Here is a 26,085-nt window from a genome sequence, read left to right on the forward strand (position 1 = left end):
ATAAAACAAGCAAAAAAAATGTCTACTTATCCCTACTAAAATCCCTTTCTTGTCTTTGAGACAAGCACAACTTGCATACTTATGGATGCTTGAAATTTCACTTCCTCCTCCTGAACTTCTCAATTTGAAATAGAATACTTAGATTTGAAATGCAAGTGTGACAACTATATTTACATTGTTACAATACTCAGTGAGGAAATCACAAAACCAACTATTTTCAAAATCCTGCTCTAATAAAAGTCTAATTTTTCAAACAGTCCAGTTTTCAGAAGAAAAGAAACCCTCCTGTATTCTGAGTAAGCAACAACCTCATAGCTATGGCTATTTTCTTTAATCTCCTAAATGCTCATTAAAATGTCCATTATACAAGTTTAAGAAATGCTGTTGACGTTATTACAAAGCTTGATTCAAAGTTCAATGGAAATAAATAGGTATTTCCAAAAGGTGATTCACTCCTTTATTTTAGATGCCTATCAGGTACAAATTATTCCCTGCAGCTGCTTGTCTTTCCTTAGTAACAAAAAATAAAATGGATGACTAGCTAAAAAGAGGTGGATAATATGAGTATGATTGAAGCTAGTTTAGAGGTAATACACTGGGGTTTCTTTGTTTTAATTTCAACTGGCTTTGAATTTGGCTTATCGCATTTTTCTATCATAGTACCTTAAGCATTTAAAAGAAAAAAGAAACCCATAAGAAATTATTTCAATATCAGTCAGGGGAATTTGAAGTGGCTTGAATCAATAAATACATCACAAGTCTTTTCTAGCAGGATTTAAACAAAATATCCTCTAAGAGCTGAGTAAAAATCTGACAGAACCTCTCTGTGTATTTCAAAGATAAACTCTAATTCCATGATGTTTTTAAAATACCATTGACTTGTGGGAAATGTTAGAGTAACATATAAATAAAATACTTGGTGTTAACACAGGAGGTATTTTAAGAAATATTAAAACACTAACTGAAGATCATATCAGTGAAGGAAACAGGATTTCACACATCTATATAATTCACTCCATGGCAAGCTCGAATATGGTACCTTGGAGCTGGACTGTAATACCCAGGGCGCTTGTTTATAACTTAGACTGGGAGACTGGACCACCTGAATATGGGCCAACATGCAGGCAAAATACAGTGTTTATCAGACCAGGAGAAGGGAGCATGACTGTAACTAAGTGGTAAGGACTGCTGTTGAGTATGAGGAAACTGAGTTGCAGTACAGAAAATCTCTACTGGTATAAAACAGGTAGGATGGGGTATACTGACTCCTGCAGCTTCACTGTCAGTGGGAGTTTTTTCTATTTTAATGCACTGTTCTGCAAAGAGAACATAGCAAGAGACGTGCAATTATTCACGACCGTATACAACATAAGAGATGTGTCAGAAGCTTGTTGTACTATCAGGTGAGGGAGAAACAAAGAAACAGTGAACTCTTGAAATCCACGCTCTAAAAATTTACTTATCCTTACCTACTTAGAGCAACTAAGCACATAATTCAGAAAAAAAAAATAAATCATGCCTCTAAAACAATCACATCCTTTTAAGTAAACTTATTTTTTAAAAGAAGGATTTTACCAATATTCATTCAATATTAATACTCTCTGAATTACACTACAGAACACCGCAAAACATAATTCCCAATAAATCAATTAGTAACTGTCAATGTAAAAATAATACTGGTAGTGATATCCAGATTTTAAATTAGGAAAGTTCTCTGCTGATAAGATGCTATGAATATAGTCAACACTTGTAAAATTTCTGAAAAAAGACCCTTTCTTTTTATTGATGTTTTAGGTTTACACAAACACTAGCAATACATAGGTTACAGAAGAGATATCTGCATGACTTCAAAATGCTGCACTGTGCTGCAGCCTATTTCTACTAAAGTGTGTTGCTGCAGCAACACAAGATATTGCTTCTAGGCATGAAAAATTAATAATATTCAAAGAAAGTCTACAGAATCGGTGAAGCAATGGACATGGCATTACATTTTACCTTTCTGATGCTAGAGACATGGCGGCTGAGCTAGTAGCAACTGATTTCTGACTACCCTTGTTCATTCACCTTTTCTTTGCTTTAGCTTGGTAATGGATTCTGAGAAACACTCCTGCTAGAAAATAATCATTGAATTTCCAGTTGTGAACCATGGGTTCACCTATGGATCTAAAACAGCTGCCAAACTGTCAGAAATGGAAAGAGAGTAGGATTCACAGTGAGGGAGAAACACAGTTTAAGGAAAATCTCATATTTCTGTTACATAAATTGCCTAAAACTTAAAGAAATACTGCAAAATACTACTGGAAGGAGGAGAAAATATATGACCAAAAAATCATCTCACAGAACTGCAACTAAAGCAGTCTCACATTTTCAAGATTATAACCCAGAGTTTATATCTTATAATCAATGCTATGGCAGACCAGTTCAGCAGAGTGAGTTTACATGTAAATGCACTTGTTATCTATTTCCCTTCACACAGGAACTCCTATTACAAAGTCTATTCTGATTTTCAATTAGCATTTTTAAGAACAGCAGATTTTAACCAGTTATAAAAGCACAGCTGAAAAAAAAATCAGCAGTCTACAGTGAGTCTGAGAGAAACAAAAGCATCTAAATGGATGTTTACATAAATGATTTTAAGATAAAATCAAAGAGAGCTACATTGAATCTCAGAGCATGTATTAGTAATTTTTTGTAATAGTATATATAGTATATATATATATAATAGTAAATATATGTATTTGTAATAGACAAGTTCTTGAGTTCATCCTATTACCTTATGCACCTCCATCCTACTGATTTGTCTTTACATATCTTTATGTTTTAATGTTATAATGAAACCAGAAATAGTTTGAAAATACAGCTATGGATTAAAGTGAACAGGAATATTGAAATAAATTTACCAGTACTATTCTACAGGCAACAAATGCAATACTCAAAGGTGTGGGGTTTTTTTTCGGTATACCGGAGGTCTTACAACAATAGGAAATTTCTTCTTGGAGCCCTTTTTAAGTGACTGTGAGAAAAAAATTAGATATTTTGTTTAAAAAACTGTAACTATTAGGAATAGGAAATTCCATTTATAGGGAACTTCCAACTGATTTTGCCAAGAAAGATTGGGGCAGATGATCACTGAAGTTTCTTCCAAGCTATGATTCTATGATTTAATTTTTTCCCCTCTATAACTTGTCCATACGTAAGATAGCACACCAGGGCTGGGCAGAAAACTAAGAGAGCCCTGACATACAGACCAATTCACTTCACAGCTCTGATTTAAGATTCTCAAATCCATCAACTTTCACATTATCTGACACAACTAATTTACCATTCAAATAAACTATGCTAGTGAGTACTTAAGAGATTTGTACTGTTTAACAGCACTTATACAGTAATTGTGTGCTCTTATCCAAACTTCACTTAAAAAATCACATTTCTAATTGGAATGGATTTTTTTGACTAATTGGAAGAATTGTGGAAATTCTGAAAAATTTTTTCACAATTTCTGTTTCAGCAAAAGCATAAAATCTTACCCATATTCTATGTGTAAAACTATCATAGCACTCTTCAACATGGACTAAATTATACTGTCGTAAGCTTTCTCAATAATTATCTAAGTTCTAAATTAATATTCTTGTAACTAAAGATTAAACATTATTATATTAAAATATTCTACAAATAAAAGTCAACATATTAAAAAAAATACATCAATTTAGTCTGATTGTCTTATGGAAACTGCATTTATGAACAGGTGGTTGGGTTCTTCAGCTTATAATGGCTGGAAAAAAGATTCAGAGGTCAATGAAAAACACTCACTTTACCTGGGAACTGATAATACGCTGTGATGAACGAGCAATATTAGCTGGCAGACCAAAGAAATCAGGTTTATCATCTTCCGGAAGGCTTTCAATAATATTACGATAATCCTGTATAAGAGGAAAATAACAGACAGAATAGAGGGAACTTTTTATTCCACTCATGAAAATTAACAGCATATGCTGAAGAGAACTTCATTATGTGCACAGCACAACATAAAGACTAAAGTAAGTATATAAGACATGACATATATGGTAATCTTATTTATAGATTTCTTAATTTTATTTATCAGAAACTGTATTCTTTTATATAACATTTCCACTCTAAAAGAGCAAAAAGCAATTCTTATTACAGTGATGCTATCAAATAAGAACAAAAATATGCCAAGACTGTCCCTGAAAAGTAGGTACAATACTTCTGTTGAAAATTTAAAGTTAAGATTAATGACAATACAGAAAAAACAAATACTTGGTCATTTGGAATTCTAATAAGTATAATACATATTTATAAAATTAAGAGCATTCACTTCTACTTAAATCTATTAAAGTACTCACTCAAAGAAAGTTAAATAGTTTAGGTAACAATGGGTTTGCATAATCACTGGAGATGCAGTATAGCATCCACAGCGGCTACAGTATAATAGAAGTGATGTTCTCTTGCACAAAACAGACAGAGGCCTTGCAGACTAAGGCAGACTAATGGTGTTGGATATCTCTTTTATTGTGATTTAAAGGAAAAAATATTTACTGTCTAAAAATCTGGCTGCACCCTGTTGCACGTGCCATGTGCATTTTGTCTTTGCTTGCAGGAGCATGTGCTGGATATGCACAACTCACTTTAACATGGAATCTCTCTTCAGAGGTAACAACAGCAGCAGAACTCTACACCAAACACTGAGGAAATACTACTTGAAGACACAGAACTATAAATTCTTACATACATAATCATAGAAGATATTGAGAGGTATTAAGTGCTGTGCAGGCCAGAAGGAAGATTCATCTACTTGACCATATTGTCTACAAGAACAGAGATCAGCCTGGTTTATTTATACCTTCTGTTTTTATTATATTAACTCAGCACATCTATAGAAAATAAAAAATAATGGTCATAATAAAGTAATTAAAAAAACCCAAACCAAACCTGAGCAGTCAGAATCCAGTTAAAGAATGCCAAATCACAGCAATTTATTTTAACTGACATAATACTATTTATATCCGTCCATATCAGAGGTGTATTCCTCCATCAGAATGCAAGTGAATCTTAATCACACTAACAACAATAATTATATTGTGAAAGGACAGGCAGAGATCAGTTGTTTAGACTGATGAATTTCCTCTCTTTTACACTAGAAGAAATACTGAAGGAGAATCAGAATCCATACTTATCACCAAATAAAATGCCATATACCCTCCATGCCCTGTCAGCAGATTTTCAAAATGTTGATGTATTTTGCAAACAAGAAGGTATATTCAGATTTTCCTGTTTCATCCAGAAGATGTAGGAATATTTAGGAGTCTTTAAAAAACTAGTTATGTTAATATACTAATTGTATAAAAACGTAATTATATCTTTGTCATAAATTAACACAATTTCTTATACTCAACTCTTCATAGCTAGGCTGCTCTGCACCACAGTCCAATCAGATATTATAAGAAAGAACAGTGAACTGACAGAGTTAATGCTCCACACAAAAGAGATCATTTTCTGAAGAAATAGAGGTATCCTTTGGATTGTAACTTTGGTTTTCTTTGTGGAAATATTTCAAGAATAATTCATGAAAATAAATTATTCATTAGGTGATAGAAGATGTATACCTACCAAAATACTGCAGGAATTTGGTAAAGAGATCGAACACGGGAAAGAACTCATCTTCTTGCCTCTGGCATTTAAACTGCCAATGATTTGTGAATTGAAAAGCTGCTCCAAGTAGGACCGAAGCACCCTCATATCAAAGTAATTATCTACACGACCTCCATAAATTGCATTTTCAAACAAGCCATGAACAAATTCCCACTGAAAATCTTTAGAACCTAGGAATTAATTAATTAGTATTAGTATTAGTTTTGTATCCCTGAATAGCATTGCATTATAAGCATTTCTTCTTGTCATTGCAATTCTTCAGGGTAATAAAAAGAGATGAACAAATCAAATAATTAAATTTTAATTGTTCTTCTATATGACCAAATAGTAAAAGCTGCAGAAACTTGAAAGAGTTTGTAAGTATTTGTCATTGAAAAAATGAACACTTAGTGTTCACAAATGAATTATTAGAAATTTTGCTTTACACTTGAAGTCCTTTTTGAACTAATTGGTTATAAGAATTTCAGAAACTATGCTATTAAAACTTGAATTTTGTGCTCCTTTGTCCTAAATAAAATTTTATACACTATTTTCTATCACAGTACCATCTGATCTCATAATATAAAGTGACTGATTAAACCAAAAGCAGATCATGCTCCAAAAAGGTAAGATTACTGGAAATGTCATCTTTCAAAAACAAAGAAGTCCAGGACAGATACTTTGCAAATCATTATGAATCACACAACATAGCATATAAATTTAAGCATGCTAATAATAATTTCCTGGTCAGATTGATGTTGCATTAGATTACTCTGACACAGCTATATCCCACAAGTTCAAAATAACTTATTTTTCCTCCATTCCATCATAGTTGCCCAGAATAACTATATGGGACAATGATCTATTTGTATCCTATAGCTTTTATGTGCAGGTGAAAGCTTGATCAGAAAGGCACTCCCTAAAGTCCCTTGAAAGAGGGAAGTGGCAATTACTTTAATTGGGGGTTTACTGGTGGCAACTGTTGTTTCCTAATGCTTCAATCATTCCTTCACAAGAAAAGATAATTTCACAGTAATAATTAATGATTATCATTGACAGTTAATGATTCAATCTCCTTACCTCGCTGTGTGGTTTAAGTCTGCACAATTAAGGTCCAATTTCTGAAGTATTAACCATCCACAAATCCCATTTAAGTCAACAATTGAAAATTATCTCTACATATCAGTTCCTAACTTTACTTTGGAATTGTACAAAATGCAAGCAGTTAAAAAAAATTACCTTTACCATATTAACTAAGACTAGAAATTCCTACACTGGTTAACAGAACAATGAAATGGGGTCTATTTAATACTGAGTTTCAATATGAAGAATTCTTTCACATTCAATTCATTTATTCAATATTTAGGTGAAGTCACACTGGGAAGGAATGGAGACACATGATTTCATCTTATAGGCAGCCCTGCATTTCCTCTTTCTTCCTCTAGACTCAAGAAGCTGAGCAGCATACTCCCTGGGCACCAAGAATTATTGGTTTATCCATCACCCCAAAAATGGATTTATGATTCACCCTGTTTTTCTAGTCTTGCTTAGTGATGATGAGCTCTACAGCATCTCCATCTTTAGTGTTATAGAAAGATAAAGCTCTTCAGGTAACATCTCTGCTAATGGGACTCTCCTTAGGAAGTGACTTACCCTCAAAGAGTCTATCAATAATGTCAAAACCAGCACGGAGATCAGACAAAGAAAATTCATAAAACTTGGTCCAACCCTACCATGAAAAGAGATCCAAAGAATTTAATTAGTCCCACAATGGTGATCGTGAAGACAAATACCAGTATCGTGTGGTTACTGAATGCTGTAGAATACTTGAAAAATGAAACAACCTGTGTCCTCTAAAGTGCATTTTTTGAAACATTCAATAGAGATAGGATAAAAAAAATTCAGTTGTAACAGTGCATTTAATTTTATATCCTTACAAATACTTATTTTATATACTTACAAAACCCAGAATCCATTGAGTATGAAAATATAAACTTAAGGTTATTTTATTTATTTTATGAATATTTACCTCAACTAAAACTTGCTGAAATCTGAAACTAGATCATGCATTGAATTACAATTTTCTATTTCTGAGGGCCTTTTTGACTTTCAGTATACAGACAATATTTTCATAAATAGGACTGATTCTTCAAACATAGTCTTTTATATGCTCACATCACCTTACTCCTTAATTCATGTCACTTCTTGTCTGACAAAAAAAATTATCAATTACTGCTACAATTACTATAAAAATGTTGACCACCATACGCATAATTTAATCATTTGCAGTTTATACCTCCTTTTTTTCTTGGGACATGAGTCTTTATGTAGTAGGAATGCATACTGTGCATGTAATTCTCACAAAAAGCTTTCAGTGTAAATAGTTAAGTATAAATAAATACTGATATATGACAAGTCATTTAGGAAATCCTAGTCTCAAAGGTATGTCCTATTGCTCTATCTTTATACGGTGTACTTGACATATGAATGACATCATAGCAACAGTGCATACGATCCATGATGAGAAATGCAAACGTGCAACATGCACATGTCCAGTGAGATGAATACAGCCTGAGGTCAATAATGCAGCTGCACCACAGATCACAAAAAACTATCAGCCTGCCACCCTGAATGTCATATTCTGGAAAGATGCTCCTAACAGTATTATCTTGGGGTTTTTGGACAGGTCTGCACATGAACCCAAAACAACGCAAAATTCATTATAAAATACAAGAGCTTCTGAGATTATTAGTTAATCCCAAGATTAACTACAGTCCATCCATGTTACAAACTGGTAATTACGAAATCTTGAACCCAAAACAACTCAAAATTCAATATAAAATACAAGAGCTTCTACCTGAGATTAACTAAATGTTACAAACTGGTAATCTTGAAATATAAGCCCATCACCGTCTGAACGTTTGTGCAGTGGAATTAAAGAGAGTACCAATCCTATTCTCATATTACTTGAAAAACTGGTGCAAAATGAACATAAATTTGAAAAAGAACAAAGGAGAATTCATGTGTCAGTTTAATACTTTAAATATTTTCACCTATTGTACTTCTTGAACACCATATTCCTGTTACTGCAAAAGGCAAACAACCTTAAAAAAAATCATGAAGTCAAAAGTAGAAAAAACTCAAATATTCCAGACTATGCCAGATCAAATCCTTCATATGACAGAATAATTTCCCATTTCGTATAAATAGAATAAAATAAACATGACATAAAACAGTTTGATGTTCGGTGGTTTTTTTTTGGTCTGCTTAATTTAGGAATCATGCAGCCAGAAAAAAAAATGTTCACTTTAATCAAAAACTTAGCTAAAGAAAAAACACATCTCTGAAAATCATTATAATCCTCGCAAGAAATTTGTGATTTCCCTTGCTCTTCCTTCTCCTTGAAGGAGTTTGTATGAAAAAAGTTTATGAAAAAACTTTAGACAATGTCATCTCTTCCTTCCCTCCAGTGTATCTTTCCTCATGTCTTCCATTCAATTTCTTTACATAATATTTTTGCCTGTCCCAAGCAAACAGGATTCACAGAATTTTTTCCACACTTCTGTAGCAGTATCACTTAGTACACGAATCACAAAATAACCCCATGCAGGTAAAGTAATTTTCAAAGGGACAGGAACAGAGGTTACCAGGATCTTATTTTGCAATAAATTCAGAGACAATAAAGGCAAGCACCAGAAATATCCAAGTTTTTCTCATTTCTGAATATGACCCATCATATACGTGATGGAAAACACTTCCAAGTATAAAAGTTAAGAAATGGGGCAAATTTTTTAAAAGACAGCAAATAAAATATTACCTGAGGGATATAATTTCTTCTTTCTTGGCATACAGCATGAAACCATGCTAAACAAAAGAGAGAATGTGCTCTAGACAAATTTCCCTTTTTGTTGATTTGCTCTGGTGTCCAAGATTCGTAAGTTCTCAAGAGATTTTTTTTGAGGCCTGGAGGTGCCTGCATTGGAAGGAAAAACACTGTTCTAGACAGAAAACCTGGTAATTTTATGTGCTATTTTCTTAGATTATAACCTGGAATTTGTAACTTAATGAAATGACAAACAGTATTTAATCAAATAAAATATAACAAAAAAAAAATATTTGTAATAAATGGCCTAAAAACATAATGATTCAGTAGTGAAAATAACTTTAACATACTGAAGGAAATGGTAAACAGGTAAGCAGGACCAACTTATAGGACTGTACTACACTAAAAGAACCTAGTGAAGGTATAGTCTATCGAAATACATCAGCATAAAGTAAATTCAATTATTTTCAAACAAAACAACTTCTTTTCTGATTTTATGACCTCAACTACCAATTACTTCTGTGATGTGATGAATGCCAAATTGCCTTATGCCATCCCCACACTCTGTTAGCTAGTATATAAATATGGTACATATATATGATAAAATGCCAGATCTCAGATTTAGTGGTAGGCAATGCTCACAACCACTAGAAATAACTGCATTTAAGGTGTAGGCAGTAACTGAAATTACAGTGCTTAAAAGTAAAGACAACTGGATACGCATCCATTCTCAAATCATTTACAAGTCTGAAGGCAAACATAAATTTTAAAGATATTTAAATTACAATTTCTAAAAATGTTTGTTGTTATTTCTTTCTTTTGAAAAATGGCTGTTAGTGTTTCCATAAGATTATCACTGTTGCTTCTGACAAGTAATTGCAAAATACTGTAGTAAATTGATGGAGTTTTCTTAATACCTGTATCTTCATTGTTAACATTCTACATACATTGGAACATACTACAACCATATAATACTCAATTATCATTTGCCAAGTCATTGCCTATCATTGTTCTTTCATGGTAACAAAATATTTACTGCAATTGGAAAGGAAACAAAATTATTTAGAATACTTCATTTGTGCAAAGTTCCAGTTTTTCCAAAGATAGTGGAATGAGTAACACAGTCCTGCAGTTTTTGTACCACTGAAGACCTCAATATTGGCAAAAAGTTACTGCAAAAACTTTAAAATACCTGTAAGTCAATGTAAAAGTGTAACTATTTCAGCTTCTTGAAAGTCAGCAAGATTGGACTCTAAAAGGTCAAAGTTTCCTGGATCAGCTGCAGGCAAAATCTCCACACTCTATTACAAATGGAAGACTTGGGAGCACTCCTACTAATTATTTCCATATTGGACATTTCTTCTTAAGTGCATTCATCATTAAACTACTATCCAATCAATTGGAGGAACATGGTCCCTGTTATTCCTGAGGCTGAGCCATTTCAAATGCAAAGCTCTCAACTTTGAGTAAAGGCTTTTAACTGTATGTTCTGCTGTATGGGAGGAGAGCCATTTTTGTTGAAAGAGTCCAGTGAATATAAAGCTACAGGGCCAAAAAGGAGAATAAGAAAGAGAAAGTAGGATTCTGTGATCTTCAGATGAGGATATTCATCAATTCCTTCTTTTCCGTCCATGTAACAACACCTGTGTAGATTTCTGCTTTTAAGAAAAACCGATTAAATGCACAAAAGAATTTGGGGCACAAAATAGAGCAACTATTTCTCTTATGTAAACTTATTTTCAGTTCATACTTTCAACTGGAAAAAGCATCTAGGAAAAAAGTCATCTTTCACGGTAAAATATTATTCTTGCATTACATGTAATTGAAATAAAAGGTAAAACCAGATATTCTATCGAAACATGTAGTTTGTTATACATCAAAGTTCATTCAATGTAAGAATCTAATAAAAGTTTCCAGACAGATCTTACTTCATAAGTTATTTTCAGACTTGATTGAAGCAAAATCGGAGTAAATTTTGGATGAACTTCCGTAGTAAGCCAAAGACGAAAGTTTGGTTGAGGATGTAATGAATTCAGTTCCTATTAAAGAGATGTTATATATTGAAACAGGCTTTGAGGTGATTGGAGTTTTTTATACACAGAACAGTATTTATAAAATTATAATATGCTGGATTAGAAAGTTAGGTTTATCTAAAAATCGACAGTCGCTTATACACATAAGGTTATAGTTCAAGATGCACTGCCTCCACACTTTCTATATCTATGCTGTGCTCATATTTGAAGTTCATCCTAGCTGTGTCACAATATTTGCACCTTTCTCCTCGATGCTAAATTCAGGACATAAAAATATAGAGTGCTTCATTACTTCTTTTAAGTAAAATAATACCAGAAGGCTACATCAAAAATGATGAAGGGTTGCAACGTGGGCGGCGTATCAACAACAGATCTCAATGACTTTCAACACCATTATAGCTATATTCTTTTCCTTCAAGTATTTGTTGTCACATTGAAATAAGTTTTATCATATATTTAAATAGTATTTCCGCATTTTAATTTGTGCCGATGGCCTCTTGTCCTGTCATGGGACACCACTGAATAGGGTCTGACTCAGTCTCTTTTACTCTTTCTCATCAGCCAATACACAAAATACTAAGATTCCCCCTGAGGCTTCTCTTTCCCAGGCTGAACAGCTGTCTCAGTTTCTCTTTGTATGATACATACTCCAGTTCCTTCATCGCCTTTGCAGCCCTTTCCTGAACTGGTTCCAGCATGCCCACGTCTCTCTTGCATTGGCTAGCCATGTGGTGGACACAGGACTCCAGGTGTGTCTCACCAGTGCTGAGTAGAGGGGAAGGACGACCTCCCTCCACCAGCTGGCAACACTGCCTAAAACAGCCCAGGATGCCAATGGTCTTTGCTGCTAAGTCACTTTGCTGGCTCATGGTCCCCTTCTTACCCTGCAGGACTCCCAGATCTTTTCTGCCAAGCTGCTTTTCAGCCAGTTGGTCCCCACACTGTTTGGGTGGCTGGAGTTAATCCTTCTTATGTGAAGCACTTGCCATTTCCCTTTACTGAACTTCACACAAGGTTCTTGTCAGCCTACTTCTCCAGTTTATCAAGGTCCTTTTGAATGAAAGTACACTCATCTGTTAGATCAATCATTTCCCTCAATTTTTTTTATCATCTCTGCTTGCTGAGAATGCACTTTGTTCCACTATTCACCTCATTAATTAGGATGTTAATGTTGGCCACAGTATCAATGCCTAGAGCACAACACTGGTGACAGACCTCCAACTGGATTTTTTGATGCTGAAAGTAACCTTTTGAGTAACACAATTGGGCCAGTTTTTCATCTACCTCACTGGGATACACTTGGAGCCATATTCAAAGACTGTGAGAACTGAATTTCTGTACCTGGATGGAAATGACTTATGAATATGCAGAAGTCTCTTAAGAGGATGTTCAAATGTAAGAATTACATAGCCTTACACTTGCTAATGGTATGCAAAACAGGCAAGGGGATGTGCAGAGTCAAACATCAGCAAATTTTAGTCTATATTAAACTCAGCAAGAAGTTTAACACATGTGAATAAGACCCTCCTGACACATATCCATATTTTAATACTTAGAAGATCTGAAATTTTGTATTCAGCAATGAGCCTACAAACATTTCATTACTGTTGACTGTCTTGTTTGGACTACATGACACACATCAGTGTTATCTTGCTTTGCCTTTCTGTTTTTCCAGAATGGGTAACAGGATTGCTGAAGGTAGACGCCACATGGATACTGCCAGATAGCTCATGTCCATGGACTACACTTTACAAAAATCATTGAAAACTGGGAAATTTAGACTGTAGTAACTGTTGAAGGAGTTCCATGATCTTCTTCTGACTTTATTTGTTTTGAGGATTTCATGGTGATGCACATGTAAAGTATATCATATAAAATCAATTTTAGTTAGCAAGTTAATGATTTTATATGCTATAAGTGTGTGTTTCTATAAAATAGAAGACATTTTAATTTCAAATTAGCAAAAACTCCTATTGACTCAGCCTGAGTCTGCACTTCAAAAAAAAAGAATTACCAAAAAGAAAGTTCTAGAACTAAGGGGAAAAATAATTCAAGCATACATAGATTCATAGTTTATAAAAAAACATGGGCAGTATCTCACAAAGTACTAGAAGTCCTAATTGGAGCATTTGCTCACTCATTGTGGTAGAAATACTCTACATTGTATGAAAATTAAAGCACTCACACAAAGAAGGGTGCTGCTCAGACCTGAAACAGTTCACCTTATTTACTGAGAAAACCACAAAAGCATATTTCTAAACTGCAGTTTTAAACATCACCATGGAAATTCCTGAAATGCTTTAGAAATGCTGCATACTAATTTTGTCTGGTTTCCCATATCATCTTCTCTGTTTGCCCTCACCTTCTCCAATACAGGAAGCCAAGATGTAACGAGATGCAGGTTCTTCAAACACAGCCATTCTCCATTCTGAGCACATTCTCTTAAAGTTTGAATAGCCAGGTCAGCTTGGCCCTGACCCATGGCAATCTGAAATGGAAGACACAGGTGTATCAAGAATATCTCATACCTCATTTAACAGGTAAATACAAAGTGGTTATAAATTATAAATACAAGTTAGGATACATACGTTAAAAAGAAGAGTGCTAAAGATAGCCACAATTTTCTCTAAATTTTCTCTTCCTGAAGTAGGGAAAAGATTAAGGGAAGCAAGTTTTTCTTTGCAGCTTATCTAGCCAGCTTCTGTACATTACCTAGGCTTTTAATGGAAAAAACCATACATCACTTGGTGACAGTGATCGTATTCCCTGGGAAGTCAAAAAGTAATTTAAATATCAGTGACTAAACTGTATTACTGCAGAACTGCAAAAATAAGAGATAAATGAGAACTAAGTTTCTTTTGAGTGGAAGTTAGGAGTACTTCCTTTGAAGAGAAATACTCAATTTTGTATTAAGATGAGTGCAAAACTAAGGCTGCTCTCTTTTCAGCTGGGATATATGAATAGTTTAACATATACTACTTTATTCACTTTTTATAATATCATATTAGTTCTACCTTACAATCTATTTGGAAGATATACATAACAAAAAAGCCCTGAACCAAACAAGTTGAAAATAAAGAGGTCTTAGCCAATGTGAAAAGTCTTGTCTTGGCATTATGATTCTGATTAAATAGAACTGAGCATAATATCTTAAAATAATTGAAAATACCCAAAAGAAGACAACTGAAAGTCACCAGCAATATAGTAGCACATGGCACAAATTCAGCACTCTGTTCTTTATCCCATGTGAGAAATAAATGAACAAAGAAGAAAATTCTATCTTTTATGTTCTATTCAAATTACATGAGAAAGTGTAGGAAATAGTAACAAAAACATTCCCACTAGTTAACAACTTTCAGATGATTTAGCTCTGAGTCCTATCTTTAACCGAATACCATACTATGCTACATTTTTAAAGTTCAACACATAAAGGGTATTTAGAGATAAACATGAAAATCCATGTGGCAGAGTAAGAAATATGTGTTCTGCAATGTTCACAGCTAGATAAAATGGCAGTAGGATCTAAATTTTTACAGTTTGATGGGAAAAATATATTATATCAGTTTATGTTCCAGAAAAGGAACAATTTCAAGGACTATTTAAAAGCAATATTAAACTTGACATTTTCCATTTCTATGCTAACCAGTGATCAGCTAGATAACAACCTCCCTCCCCTTAATATGTCAAATGACAGAAGGAAATAATATTTTACAGAAAGTTATAAAGCATATTGGTACTGTATATTGGGAATATTAGGAAAACACCTGATTCATACAATAATTTGAATTGGAATGGAACCTGGAAGGTATCGAGTCCAATCTCCTGCTCAAGCTAGGGCCAGGTATGAAAGATCAAACCAGGAGCTAATTCTTGGGAATTCTTGGGAACCTGTAAAGACTTAAAAATTCTCAAAATATTTAACAGAATTTCACAGAATACCTAAGTACTCACAATCACTGACTACCCAATTTATGTTTTCTGTTGAAGAAAAAAAATGTGCAAACCCTATAAGCAGAGGAAATTATGAAGTCTAGTTTGTAGTGGGTTTTTGTTAGTGAGTTTTCTTTGTAAAAAAGATAATGCTGCAGCATGTATAAGAATTCTCAGCATCTTTTTTTCTTTTCCATTCATCTTCTCATTTCTTTCCTTCTCCACACTGGAGGAATGTCTCTTGCTTGGATTCTGCTTCTGTAAGCATGACTAATTGTGTGTGTCTCTTCTACAGCCCATTTTGCAAATGGAATGAGAAGCTAGTGTCAATACAGGTGAGAGCAATAAAACACCACGGACACCAAATTATGATTTTACTTACTAACTTCCTTGGAAAATTAAGTAAAACAGATATTACTACAGCAAAATTTTACACATTGTGGTTTTTAACCATTACACTTATCGAAGACTGACCTGATGGTAGCACTCAGAATTTCTTTCAACACTGGCAAGTTCCTGTAATTCTTGAGAAGGATCAGCACCAGGAGAAATTATTATCAAGATGGGCTCAATTTCCAGTGTCTCTTTATATAGACGTTTCATATTCAGAGGTGATGGAGATAATTCTTTTATTCCTATAATTAGAATTAGAATTATTATGGAAATAAAGCGACTACACATGATGGAGTGCGTCATTATCCACTTTAGAGTTCATCCGGCTGTCAAGAGTCCTGTTCAGCAGATACCATAAAACTGATTTTAAAATGAAGAAAAAATCCTTACAACATGCAGGTAAGTATAATGCACCCCATACTGAGAAGAAAAGTATTTCTGGATTTCCAGCTTGTCAAACTGCAGTCTTTATTCAGAATGTAGTCTTGAGGAAAACATACAAAAAGAGAGGAGTGGAATGAGAAGCTATTTGCTAAAACTAGTTGCAGTATGTATGTCCACATGCAGAACTTCTCTCCTTACTGCCCTGAGAGCTTTAATTATTCAACTTACACAGTTCTTGGTACTATGATTACTTGTATCTATTATTTATTTTAATATACAACTTAGATGTCTAGAATGTTGACCTAGTATAGGCAAGGTATTTATACATGAGCTCAAAGATACATGTATAAGAGTATCATAAATCAAATAATGTTAACCACATATTTTCATGCATCTTTAGACCAGCATTTAACCAGTGAAGCATTGGGTGCAAAGGGAAATCACAACATGCAGTAAGACAGAAGAGTCCAGTGACATTTATGCCACAGCTCCTAAAAGATGCAATACACACTTCCTTGAGGACGCAGTTTTCAGACTTGATCTAGTGTATGTTGCATATAGAACAGTGCTATATAATTTGTACCATAGAGTCATGGAACAGTTTGTATTGGGACCCCAGAGATGATCTTGCTCCAACCCCCTTCCATGGGCAGGGGCACTTCCCACTTGAACAAGTTTTTCAGAGCCCTGTCTAGCCTGGCCTTGAACACTTCCAGGGATGGGGCATCCACAATTTCTCAGGGAAATCTGTTCCCGTGCCTCACTACCCTCACAGGAAAGAATTTAATCGTAATATCTAATCGATATCTACTCTCTTTCAGTTTGAAGTCATTCCCCCTTGTCCTGTTACTACATGCTCTTGTAAGAAGTCCACCTCCAGTTTTCTTGTGGGCCCCTTTAAGTACTGAAAGGCTGTTCGCATGGTGCATTTCTGTATAGCATGTAAAATAATGAAATAAGCATGACTCAGGTAATACAAAATACATTTGTAGGAAATTCTTATGAACCTTATCTTCAAAAGAAATTATTTTGCTCCATCTTCCTCCATAAATTTCAAAATGTAGGTAAAAGGTGTGATTTTCTTCCTCCATAAATTTCAAAATATAGGTAAAAGGTGTGAAAAGCCAAAAAAAAAAAATTGTCTGGATAAAACAGAATTGAAAGGCTTTCTTGTAGGATATTACAGCTCTTTTGGAATTCATTTTGTCTCACAGGAAAGCAGCCAAATGAGATTGGAAACTTAATGGCTTCCTTTAGAACTATGTGGAACAGTTTGTTTAAGTTGTTTCAGGGCAAGGACACTGAAAAAGACATGGTAGAAAAAATATGAAAAAATATTCATACAAGCGTGACATCTTTTATTGGTTAGAAAGTGCTAGTCTGGATTTTGCCAATCTCACTGATATGTATGAAAAATCTGTGAACGACTTGAGGATGATTTACTGGTTTTGAAATGGAGTCAATGGTATTCTGCCTTCCTTGGTGAGACTGTAGCTTCATTCACCAAAAACATTCCACCGCACAGCGTTCCTACAAGCAACTGATCCCAACACAAGTGATGTATGGAATACATTAAGATTTGGAAGACAGTAAGCAAGTAAATAAATTTACTCTGCGTTCAGGTCTCCACTGGTTTTGAGCCACACACACTGCAGATCACTCTTGCCATTTGAGTCCAACAGGCAGGGACCTTGTCAGCATGGGCCATGTCACCATGACCAAAGTACCCTCTCTATCTACCAATAATGTTTGACAGAGAAGCTATACCTTAATGCTGAAAATCTCAGTCTGGGTGGCAGGTATGGAGCCAATTTTGAGCAACAAATAATGCCCACAGACAGCATAAGGGACTAAAATAAAGTGACTTTTAGAACTTACAGTGTCCACCCCGATGAGACACTCAAAACTGCTAAAAACTGAAGGAAAGTTTTTGTGTGCTGTACTGCAATGTTAAGATTATTTGGCATATAGGTTTCAAACTTTGGATATAATAGACATGAGAGAGGAAACTGCCTTACTAGAACAAATAGACAACTGCAGCATTGAACTACTCTAAATCATGAGTATTTTTAAAAAGACAGTAAAAAGTATTACAGACCAAGAGTTAGACAGAAATGACTGATATTAATTAAATAATCTTTAGAGACTCAATTTATAAAATCTCAGACTTAATGGTCTTTAAATAGTAAATGACATAAAATCACATTTATGGAAAATTTGAGTCTTAAGGAGAGTGCTGCAGTGTAAAACTTAGAGAAAGCCAGTTATCTTCCTTTCTTAATTACTCCACTGTTCAAGAATTATTCAAAATAATTTGACATATCTTTTTATTGTATTTTCAATCACTGTGCAAAATAAACCATTTCAAAAGTGCTTTTAGAATATTTTAAAAGAGCAAATTCAGCTAACCCATTTAGAGCATATTTTCATATGCTTAAGGATTCCATAAGAACTATAAAAGGAAAGAGAAACATAGGACAAAAAATGCTATTTAATTTTTGTGCAGAAATACTCTGGTGAAAAATCAACTTACCTAGGGATTTACATGCAAAAAGAGCCATGGCACTCTGTAGTCTGTCTGGTCTGACAGCTTGCACCACAAGTACCTTAAAATAAAATATATTCAGGGGAGATAAAACCACGTAGTGACCATTTAAATTGCAAGACTTTTCTAAGAAGGATGAATTCTTTGAATTTTTCTCCAGAACATAATTATTTTCTCTCAATATATAGAGCTATCTGATCATTCATTTCCAAGATAATCTACTGTAATTGTTCTTTTGTAAGTAGCTTGTTCAATCAATAGAATCAGAAGACAGATCTATACCTAATGTCTACTTGTAAGCTACAAACTTTTCTACAATGTTTTAGAAGAAAAGTAGCTATGAGGGTGGCTAGCTTTACACTAGTATCTAAATTCTATGCACATATATAGGCAGTAATGTCCTACGTGGAACTGTAATATTTCTGGTTTCAGTTCAAACTAATTTATGAGTGGCACATCAATCTAACAATGTGGTTTCAATATATTTCATAAACAGAAACATAATTAATACTTTCTGTACAAGAAATAAGATGCACTTATCATTCCAGATTTACTTTCCTATGAATACAAACATTTCCTGAAAACACACTGCACACATAAGAAGTGTTCTTCAGCATTTCATTGAATCAAATATGACTCAGACAAACTCCTTTCTAAAATGGTTTGTTCCTAAATTCCATGCATGCTATTTCAGAAATTTTCCACCTCCATAAAAAACTACAAATAGACTGCAGCTAAGAACCAATCAACATGAAACTACATTGTCTAATACCCTCTTCTTTGAATGTTTTCATGCAAAGTAACTTCAAAAGACAAATCACAGCATCATTTGAAAGAAAGTAACAACATCTTTTTTTCCCATAAGCACAAAAGTGATTATATTTTTCTCTTCAGGTGGAAAAGGACCCTTAGGTTGAGGAAGGATACTGCCTTTCCCATATTCTTGGTGCATTCTTTATCACCAGGTTTTCAGATATTGTTTTTCATGACTTCTATTCTAAAGAAGCAGACACTGCTACTGTATTTTGTGTCAGATGTGTGAGTCTGTGCATTCAGTGATGAAGTAAGATGCTCAACAAGCTGACACATCCAGCAGTTACAAGGCAACCATGAAACAATTTTAATGCCTATCCATAAAATTAATTCTGTGTATATTTCTAAAGAACTTGCTACCTTAGAGGGTATACTCAGTTGCAGCTAATACATCAACACTAAAAAGACTCAGATAACAGAGAAATAATATGCACTATAGTAAAAAAAATATATAACTCTTAGATTAAAAAAACAAGTTAAACTGTAAGACAGTATAGATACTGTCACTGCTTATAATTCAACCAGGCCTGGATGTAAAATTTACTTTCACTGCTGAACTCATAATTAATACTATGAAAGGAAAGATTACCTGCTGAAACAAGGAAATTCTTTTTACAACTGGAGATGGAAAATCTTGTTCACATATAGAGCTCTGAGAAAAAGTACGCCACAGACTTTCATCTTCAAAGCCAAGTGTTTGATAGAGACCTGGGAGAGAAACCTACAATACAAATAGTGTAGATTGAACTGTAAAGAAGAATAGCCATTTGGACATTGTATATTTTAATTTACTTCCAAATGTCACTATGACCACTACTGTGCAAATCACAAAATTCAACTTTATCCTTGAAGTTAGAGAAGAAAAGAGTACTTTTTAAAATTAACCACTTGTTTATCTATTCCCTGGAAAGACTAAATCTATATTTGCGCTATAATTTTAGTTTTAAACCTTAAGGTTCTTTGATTTTAAACTTTGGGCTTTACCTTTAAGTCTTTTCCTCTAATGATGATCTGCTATCTGCTATCAGTAATGGTTTGCTATCACTGCATGCTACTGATTACAGTTACTCAATTTCTGTTTGTTTGTTTGTTTAAACCTATAACTATTATGCTTGCCACACCGTTATTGTGATTGTTCCTGATTCCTGGTTGAAGAGATATTAAATAGTTAACATGATTTAGCAAAAAAAGTCCTTGCCAAAGACCAGTCAAGGTTTTTTTTCTTGCTGCTGAGCTATGTGCAGGAGAAGAGGCTGACAGAATTTCAGCACTAGTATCCTTTAGTTCCTGTCAGGATCTGAGGACTTCAGCGTTGACTGTGATAGGAAGAACCAAAGCAAGAAATAGTTTTTGTTTTAGTTCAGTCTGAGCAATCATAAATGCTGAAACACCTAGAGGAATCTGATGATTCCTAGGAGAATAATAATTTCTGAATTAACAGTATATGGCTTTTAATACAATATTAAGTGATTTGTGAAAGTCAATACATAAATGAAATCTACAAGTAAATATTGTTTTCAATTTTTGTTCTGTCTTCCTATCTATAAAAATCATAGAACTTGGATAGATTTACAGTATTTCCTAATCTCAGTAAGATGACAGGTTCACTCACGTGCACTGAAATTAATTGTTAGATGGGGTAGATATGTTTGTGAAAAAGGCTCAGAAAAATGAGATTAAAATAAATAACAGCTTTGATTTTTTTTTTAGGTGACTATATATTAAGCCATGATTTCTGGAAGACAGAATAAACAGCTTAAAACAACAAAATTATTTGATCTGACAAATACATATCTGAGTATTCAAGTCCAAGTTAACATCTGCCAAAACCAAAGTTCTTTAAATTTAAATTCAACAGACCACATGATGTATACCTTCAGAGATGCTACTGCCCAGACTCGGTCCTGTTCTATCCAAGTGGGAATCTGGTCACGAGCACTTCTTTGTGAATCCTTATGGAAGCAAGTTACATCACACATGTAAGTTACACAAATTTTTATGGAACACTATATTCACACAAATGAGGTTGTGAAACCCATGTTTTTTAATAAAGACATTCACAACAGCAATCTTTCTGTGGTCTTCTGCTAAGTTCATAAACGGCATAGCAAAAAAACTACCAAAATATTTAAATATGAGGCATACTGTTCAAATTAACACTTGCTTAGCTACTTGAGCCTGAAAATACTTTACCATTTAGAATATCCTTATGACACACTCAAATCTAAGTAACTTTTTACTAAAACCAAGTGATACAAATGACTGACAATCTGCACAGGCAGTCTAACAAACTGACTTCAAAAAACAACTCCATTGCAATCATGAAGATGGTTATTCACACAAAGGGCAAAACACCACTTCTGAACATCTTTGCACTGGTAATTTGGCCAGAGTTCTATTTTTCTGTTCTTTAGATGTTTTTGTTTTAGACGTTTTTTAGATGTTTTAGATGGAGGAAATTCTAAGGATGAACACCACTGCTTAAGCTCCAGTGTAATTTCTGTATTCACTGTATCATCTGCTATTAAAAGATCTTACAGTACAGATTAACCAGTCTGACGAGTCTCTGCATGGAAATGTATTTGCATCTCTCCAATGTATTTGGAGTGAGCAACTTCAAGAGTAATCTTAAATGCTCAGCAGAGAAAAATGGAAGATTTCTTGTGAAAGAGTATCTCAGCCATGCATTAAGAAGTCTGAGAAGGGACAAAACTAGGACATTTGGAAGTGACTGTAGGAATCCATTTGACATGGGTCTGCAGCATACATTCCACTTGGGCTGAAGGACACACACGCACAGTCTTTCCAAAATCTATGGATTGTGTGTTAGGTGGGGTAAAGGTAAGACTGGTATTAAATTTCATTGTACAATCAGATCTCACATTCCTTGAAAATGGCCTATGCCAAGACATATTTGACAATCATTCAGTTCACAGACATTTAACTGAATTACAATGACTCCAGAGAGATGAAGGGGGACTTCTGCAGTCACACTGAAAAGCAAAGCCTGTAGTTGAGCCATCTAGTGGCTAGAGAAACTGGATTTCAAGGAACATTTTAGCAACCAGCTGCCTGAGAAAACCTGAGTCATACATTATATTTAAATGACTTGCCACTTCTACCAGCAATGCACGGCAACACAGTTGCTCTCATGAATATTCTAAAACCAGGGTACTCGCACAGGTCATTGTCTTGTACTACTCAATGTACAAGATACCCTGACAGATATTTAAACAAGGTTGTATCTTAAAAGCAACCATGAATGATGAAAAATGCAGCTGAGTCTGAAAGAGGAAAAGAGCAGAAAAGCAAAAGAGAAGGCAAAGTCTGTGTTCATGATTCTTGATTGTGCTCATGCTTCCTAAAGACACTTTTCAAAATCTTTGCCAAAAATATTTTGCTCAAAGAAGGGCTATAATGGGCAAGACTATGGAAAGCTTAGCTTTTTTGTCTACCCTTTTCTACTGGAATGTTATGGTAATAGTATACAGATCCAACAGAACTGGAAGACACTTAGTAAACTACAGCACGCTTGGTCGGGCATACAAAGAAAGCTTCACAAGCTTGCTCAGTTACCTAGGAAAACATACAAATACATCACCAGATGCAGAACCCTTGATACTGAGGAAAAAAGCAACTCAGAGCTAGCAAAGTGTGTGGACAATTTCATTAATCCATACAAAAAGTACAACTCATATATGACTCTGGGAGAAGAAGGGATTCAGAAATAGTGATTTCAGTTACAGAAGAGGGCTGAAAACCTCCTCAAACATGCAATTTCAGATTGTTATCCTGGTAACAGAAAAATAAGAGAAAATATGCAACAAAGGCAACACATTATTTGAATTAGAAAATTACTTGCCATGATCAAAAATTTTTTAATGAATTTATATCTTTATATTACTATGTGAAAAGTTACTCTTTAATGTATGAATGCAATTAATTAAATAACACAGTAAGAACACAACTTTAACTTTTCAGGATTAAAGTAAACGTTCCTTATTTCAAAATATGAAAATAAATGTAGCTTACTGATTTCCTGATGGTGTCTCCAATGATCACACCTGTAAAAGTCTCCCATTCCTGGGGGGAATAAATTAACAACTTGGATAAGTCACAAGACAGCTTTAAGAACAAAGATTAATATGTAGTAGCACGTATGCAGAGCAGGAAGATAAACAAATTAAATCCTAGATTCTGAAAGAGTTACGAGATATTTTTTAAATGCTAAGTGATGCTACCAAAATGTAATTCCTTTTACAGAATCCAAGCCTAGTGGCTGCAGTGCTTTATAAGAAAAGGAAGTGAAGGGGGAGTTCTGTACTCTCAGCACCTGCAGTTCCTACCAAGACTGCTCAGATCTACAGACTATCAGAGAACAACAAATGTGGCTGGCAAGGACACACATCCTGCCTGCTGGGGCATCAGCAGCCCACACAGAACACAAACCTATAGAAAGCATGACTGAATTTATGTATGATCATAACTTAGACTTTGTATATGTATCCAGGAAGACAATTTTAAATAGTTTTAAAACAGATTAGACAAGTATTTAAAACCACTAAAAATTACATAATCCTTTATTTGGAGGTGGCAAGAAACAGAACAAAAGTTCTTCCTAAGTACTGAAATTTTGCATAATTTCATATAGAATATCTATATTCTATTATTAAGATTTTTTTATTAAAGACAATAGTAACATTAGAAATTTAAGTTATACTTAAATTAAACAGTTATACTGCTGATACAAATCCCAGCATAGTTTTTGGCACCCATCATTCTCACTGAGTCTTGAAACAACTCCTTCTTTCAGTTACAAAGTGATGTTCATCTACCAGTTACAGAGAAAATGCTTGCGCACACAAAAATGCATGGAGTATTTTTTCGGTTTTTGCAATATTGTTATGAAGAAAAGAAGTACAAAATATAGAGAATATAAAACTACCTCAGAAAAATCTATACATATTGATTGAGAAAGAGAATGTCCCTACGAAGAACCAAGGCACTCTAGTATATTGTTTAAGTTGTACTATAAATTTCATACTGCTATGCAAAAAAATATTTAAGTGCAGAAGGTTCAATTCTTTTCTGACAGGGACTTAGAATACTAAATTTTCTAGCAGCATATTAAGCAACTCCTAGTCTCATCACATTAAAAGCCTTAGAAGAAATAATTTTAAAAGAATAACCACTTCAGTTTCCTTTTCTTCACTAAATATTTTGTAAAAGTACTCTTCTCTTAATTAAAATAATTTCTACCTTTCAGAGAAGTAAAAAGATTACTGATATTATTTGCCTGTTTTCTCTTTTGAGTATTCAGATACTGTAGAAATATGCATTATATATAACCTAGATTAAGCTAAGGGCACTAACAGCTGATGGAAATGCATGCTAAACAACATAAACCAACATATAGGGCTGTACTTTACAAACACTTAAGAAGCCAGGATTTAATTTAGTCAGTTTGCAAGTTGCTGCCTTCATGACTTTAGAAGCTCAAGAAAGATAAAGCAAGGCATTTTCAGAAGCTCAAATAAAATAACAAATATGAAATAGGGAACTTTGGATAATGAAGAGCAGCCAGGATGTACTTCTATTAACGAGATGAGTTATTCTTACGAGGCCACATCTTTGCTGAAAGGCTGGGATTTCACTCTGACAATCCATATTCTACAATGAAACTACTCCTTCATCAGAAGGCTCCAACCAACTTTTTTTTGAACCTTGCACCTTAAGCTCACATCTTTCATATAATCAAGTCTTATTACTTCCTTCATATGTATTATTTGATTTTTACCTTTACCTCTATAATGGACTCTCTCCTCTATTGAATTGACAACTACTATCATTTGATGCCCCTTCTGGTCTCCAGCTTCTCATACAGGAAGCCATACTTTTGTCTCTCCATTCTGTGGAGATACTTTAGATAATTAAATGTGTCTTGACTCAGGATAATGAGTCAATTTAAGCAATTGTATTAAGTCAATTATGCATACTCTTTCAGCACAGGCAGACTTTATTGGATTAACCTGACTGCACTACAGACAACAACAGCTATGTCCTATACTTACTGACAAAAACTTTTTATTTACTTATTTACTCTTCATATTAAGTTTGAGTAAAATACTCGGGGATTTTCTTCTTTAATACTTACATTCTCTTGAAAAAGCTCAGGGTGCATTCCTCGTACAAAATGTAGAGCAAACATTAGCTGATCAGCCTGAAATAAAAGCAGTAAAAATGTATTTATATACTCAAGAAAAGTCGTATTTCTGGTTCTTTTTTATAAGTAACATTTCATTTAAAAAACAACTCCAATCCATAGTAATGATTTAGTGACATATATCCTAATGCAAAATTGCTATGTACCTTTGTAAGTTAGAGACAAAAACTAACTCAAAGTGGGCTGTGGAGTGGAGAGCAAAGAGGCCCCTACTAGGAAGTACCATCAAGTTTTGCAAGGCACTGAAGTTCTCATTTTACTGATAAACATGAACATCATATGACATTGAGAA

At 34.1% G+C, this 26,085-nt stretch overlaps 1 protein-coding gene across 2 annotated transcripts in view; it reads right to left on the minus strand.

Annotated features, from left to right (window-relative positions):
* Positions 1–26,085, minus strand: part of DYNC2H1 (dynein cytoplasmic 2 heavy chain 1) — a 140,981-nt gene that overhangs the window by 45,029 nt on the left and 69,867 nt on the right. For both annotated transcript variants that reach the window (XM_005516220.3, XM_088051195.1), the window contains 12 exons: positions 25,725–25,790; positions 23,603–23,653; positions 21,445–21,522; positions 20,160–20,291; positions 18,746–18,818; positions 15,910–16,070; positions 13,868–13,993; positions 11,401–11,511; positions 9,467–9,622; positions 7,303–7,378; positions 5,629–5,840; positions 3,816–3,920 (listed from right to left, as the gene is read on the minus strand). In XM_005516220.3, the coding sequence (XP_005516277.2) occupies positions 3,816–3,920; positions 5,629–5,840; positions 7,303–7,378; positions 9,467–9,622; positions 11,401–11,511; positions 13,868–13,993; positions 15,910–16,070; positions 18,746–18,818; positions 20,160–20,291; positions 21,445–21,522; positions 23,603–23,653; positions 25,725–25,790 (1,347 nt within the window). The remainder of the gene's footprint in view (positions 1–3,815; positions 3,921–5,628; positions 5,841–7,302; positions 7,379–9,466; positions 9,623–11,400; positions 11,512–13,867; positions 13,994–15,909; positions 16,071–18,745; positions 18,819–20,159; positions 20,292–21,444; positions 21,523–23,602; positions 23,654–25,724; positions 25,791–26,085) is intronic.

This window comes from Pseudopodoces humilis, chromosome 2 (genome assembly GCF_049639895.1).
Source record: "Pseudopodoces humilis isolate 2021_Gansu_Grassland_sample_001 chromosome 2, ASM4963989v1, whole genome shotgun sequence".
NCBI lineage: Eukaryota > Metazoa > Chordata > Aves > Passeriformes > Paridae > Pseudopodoces > Pseudopodoces humilis.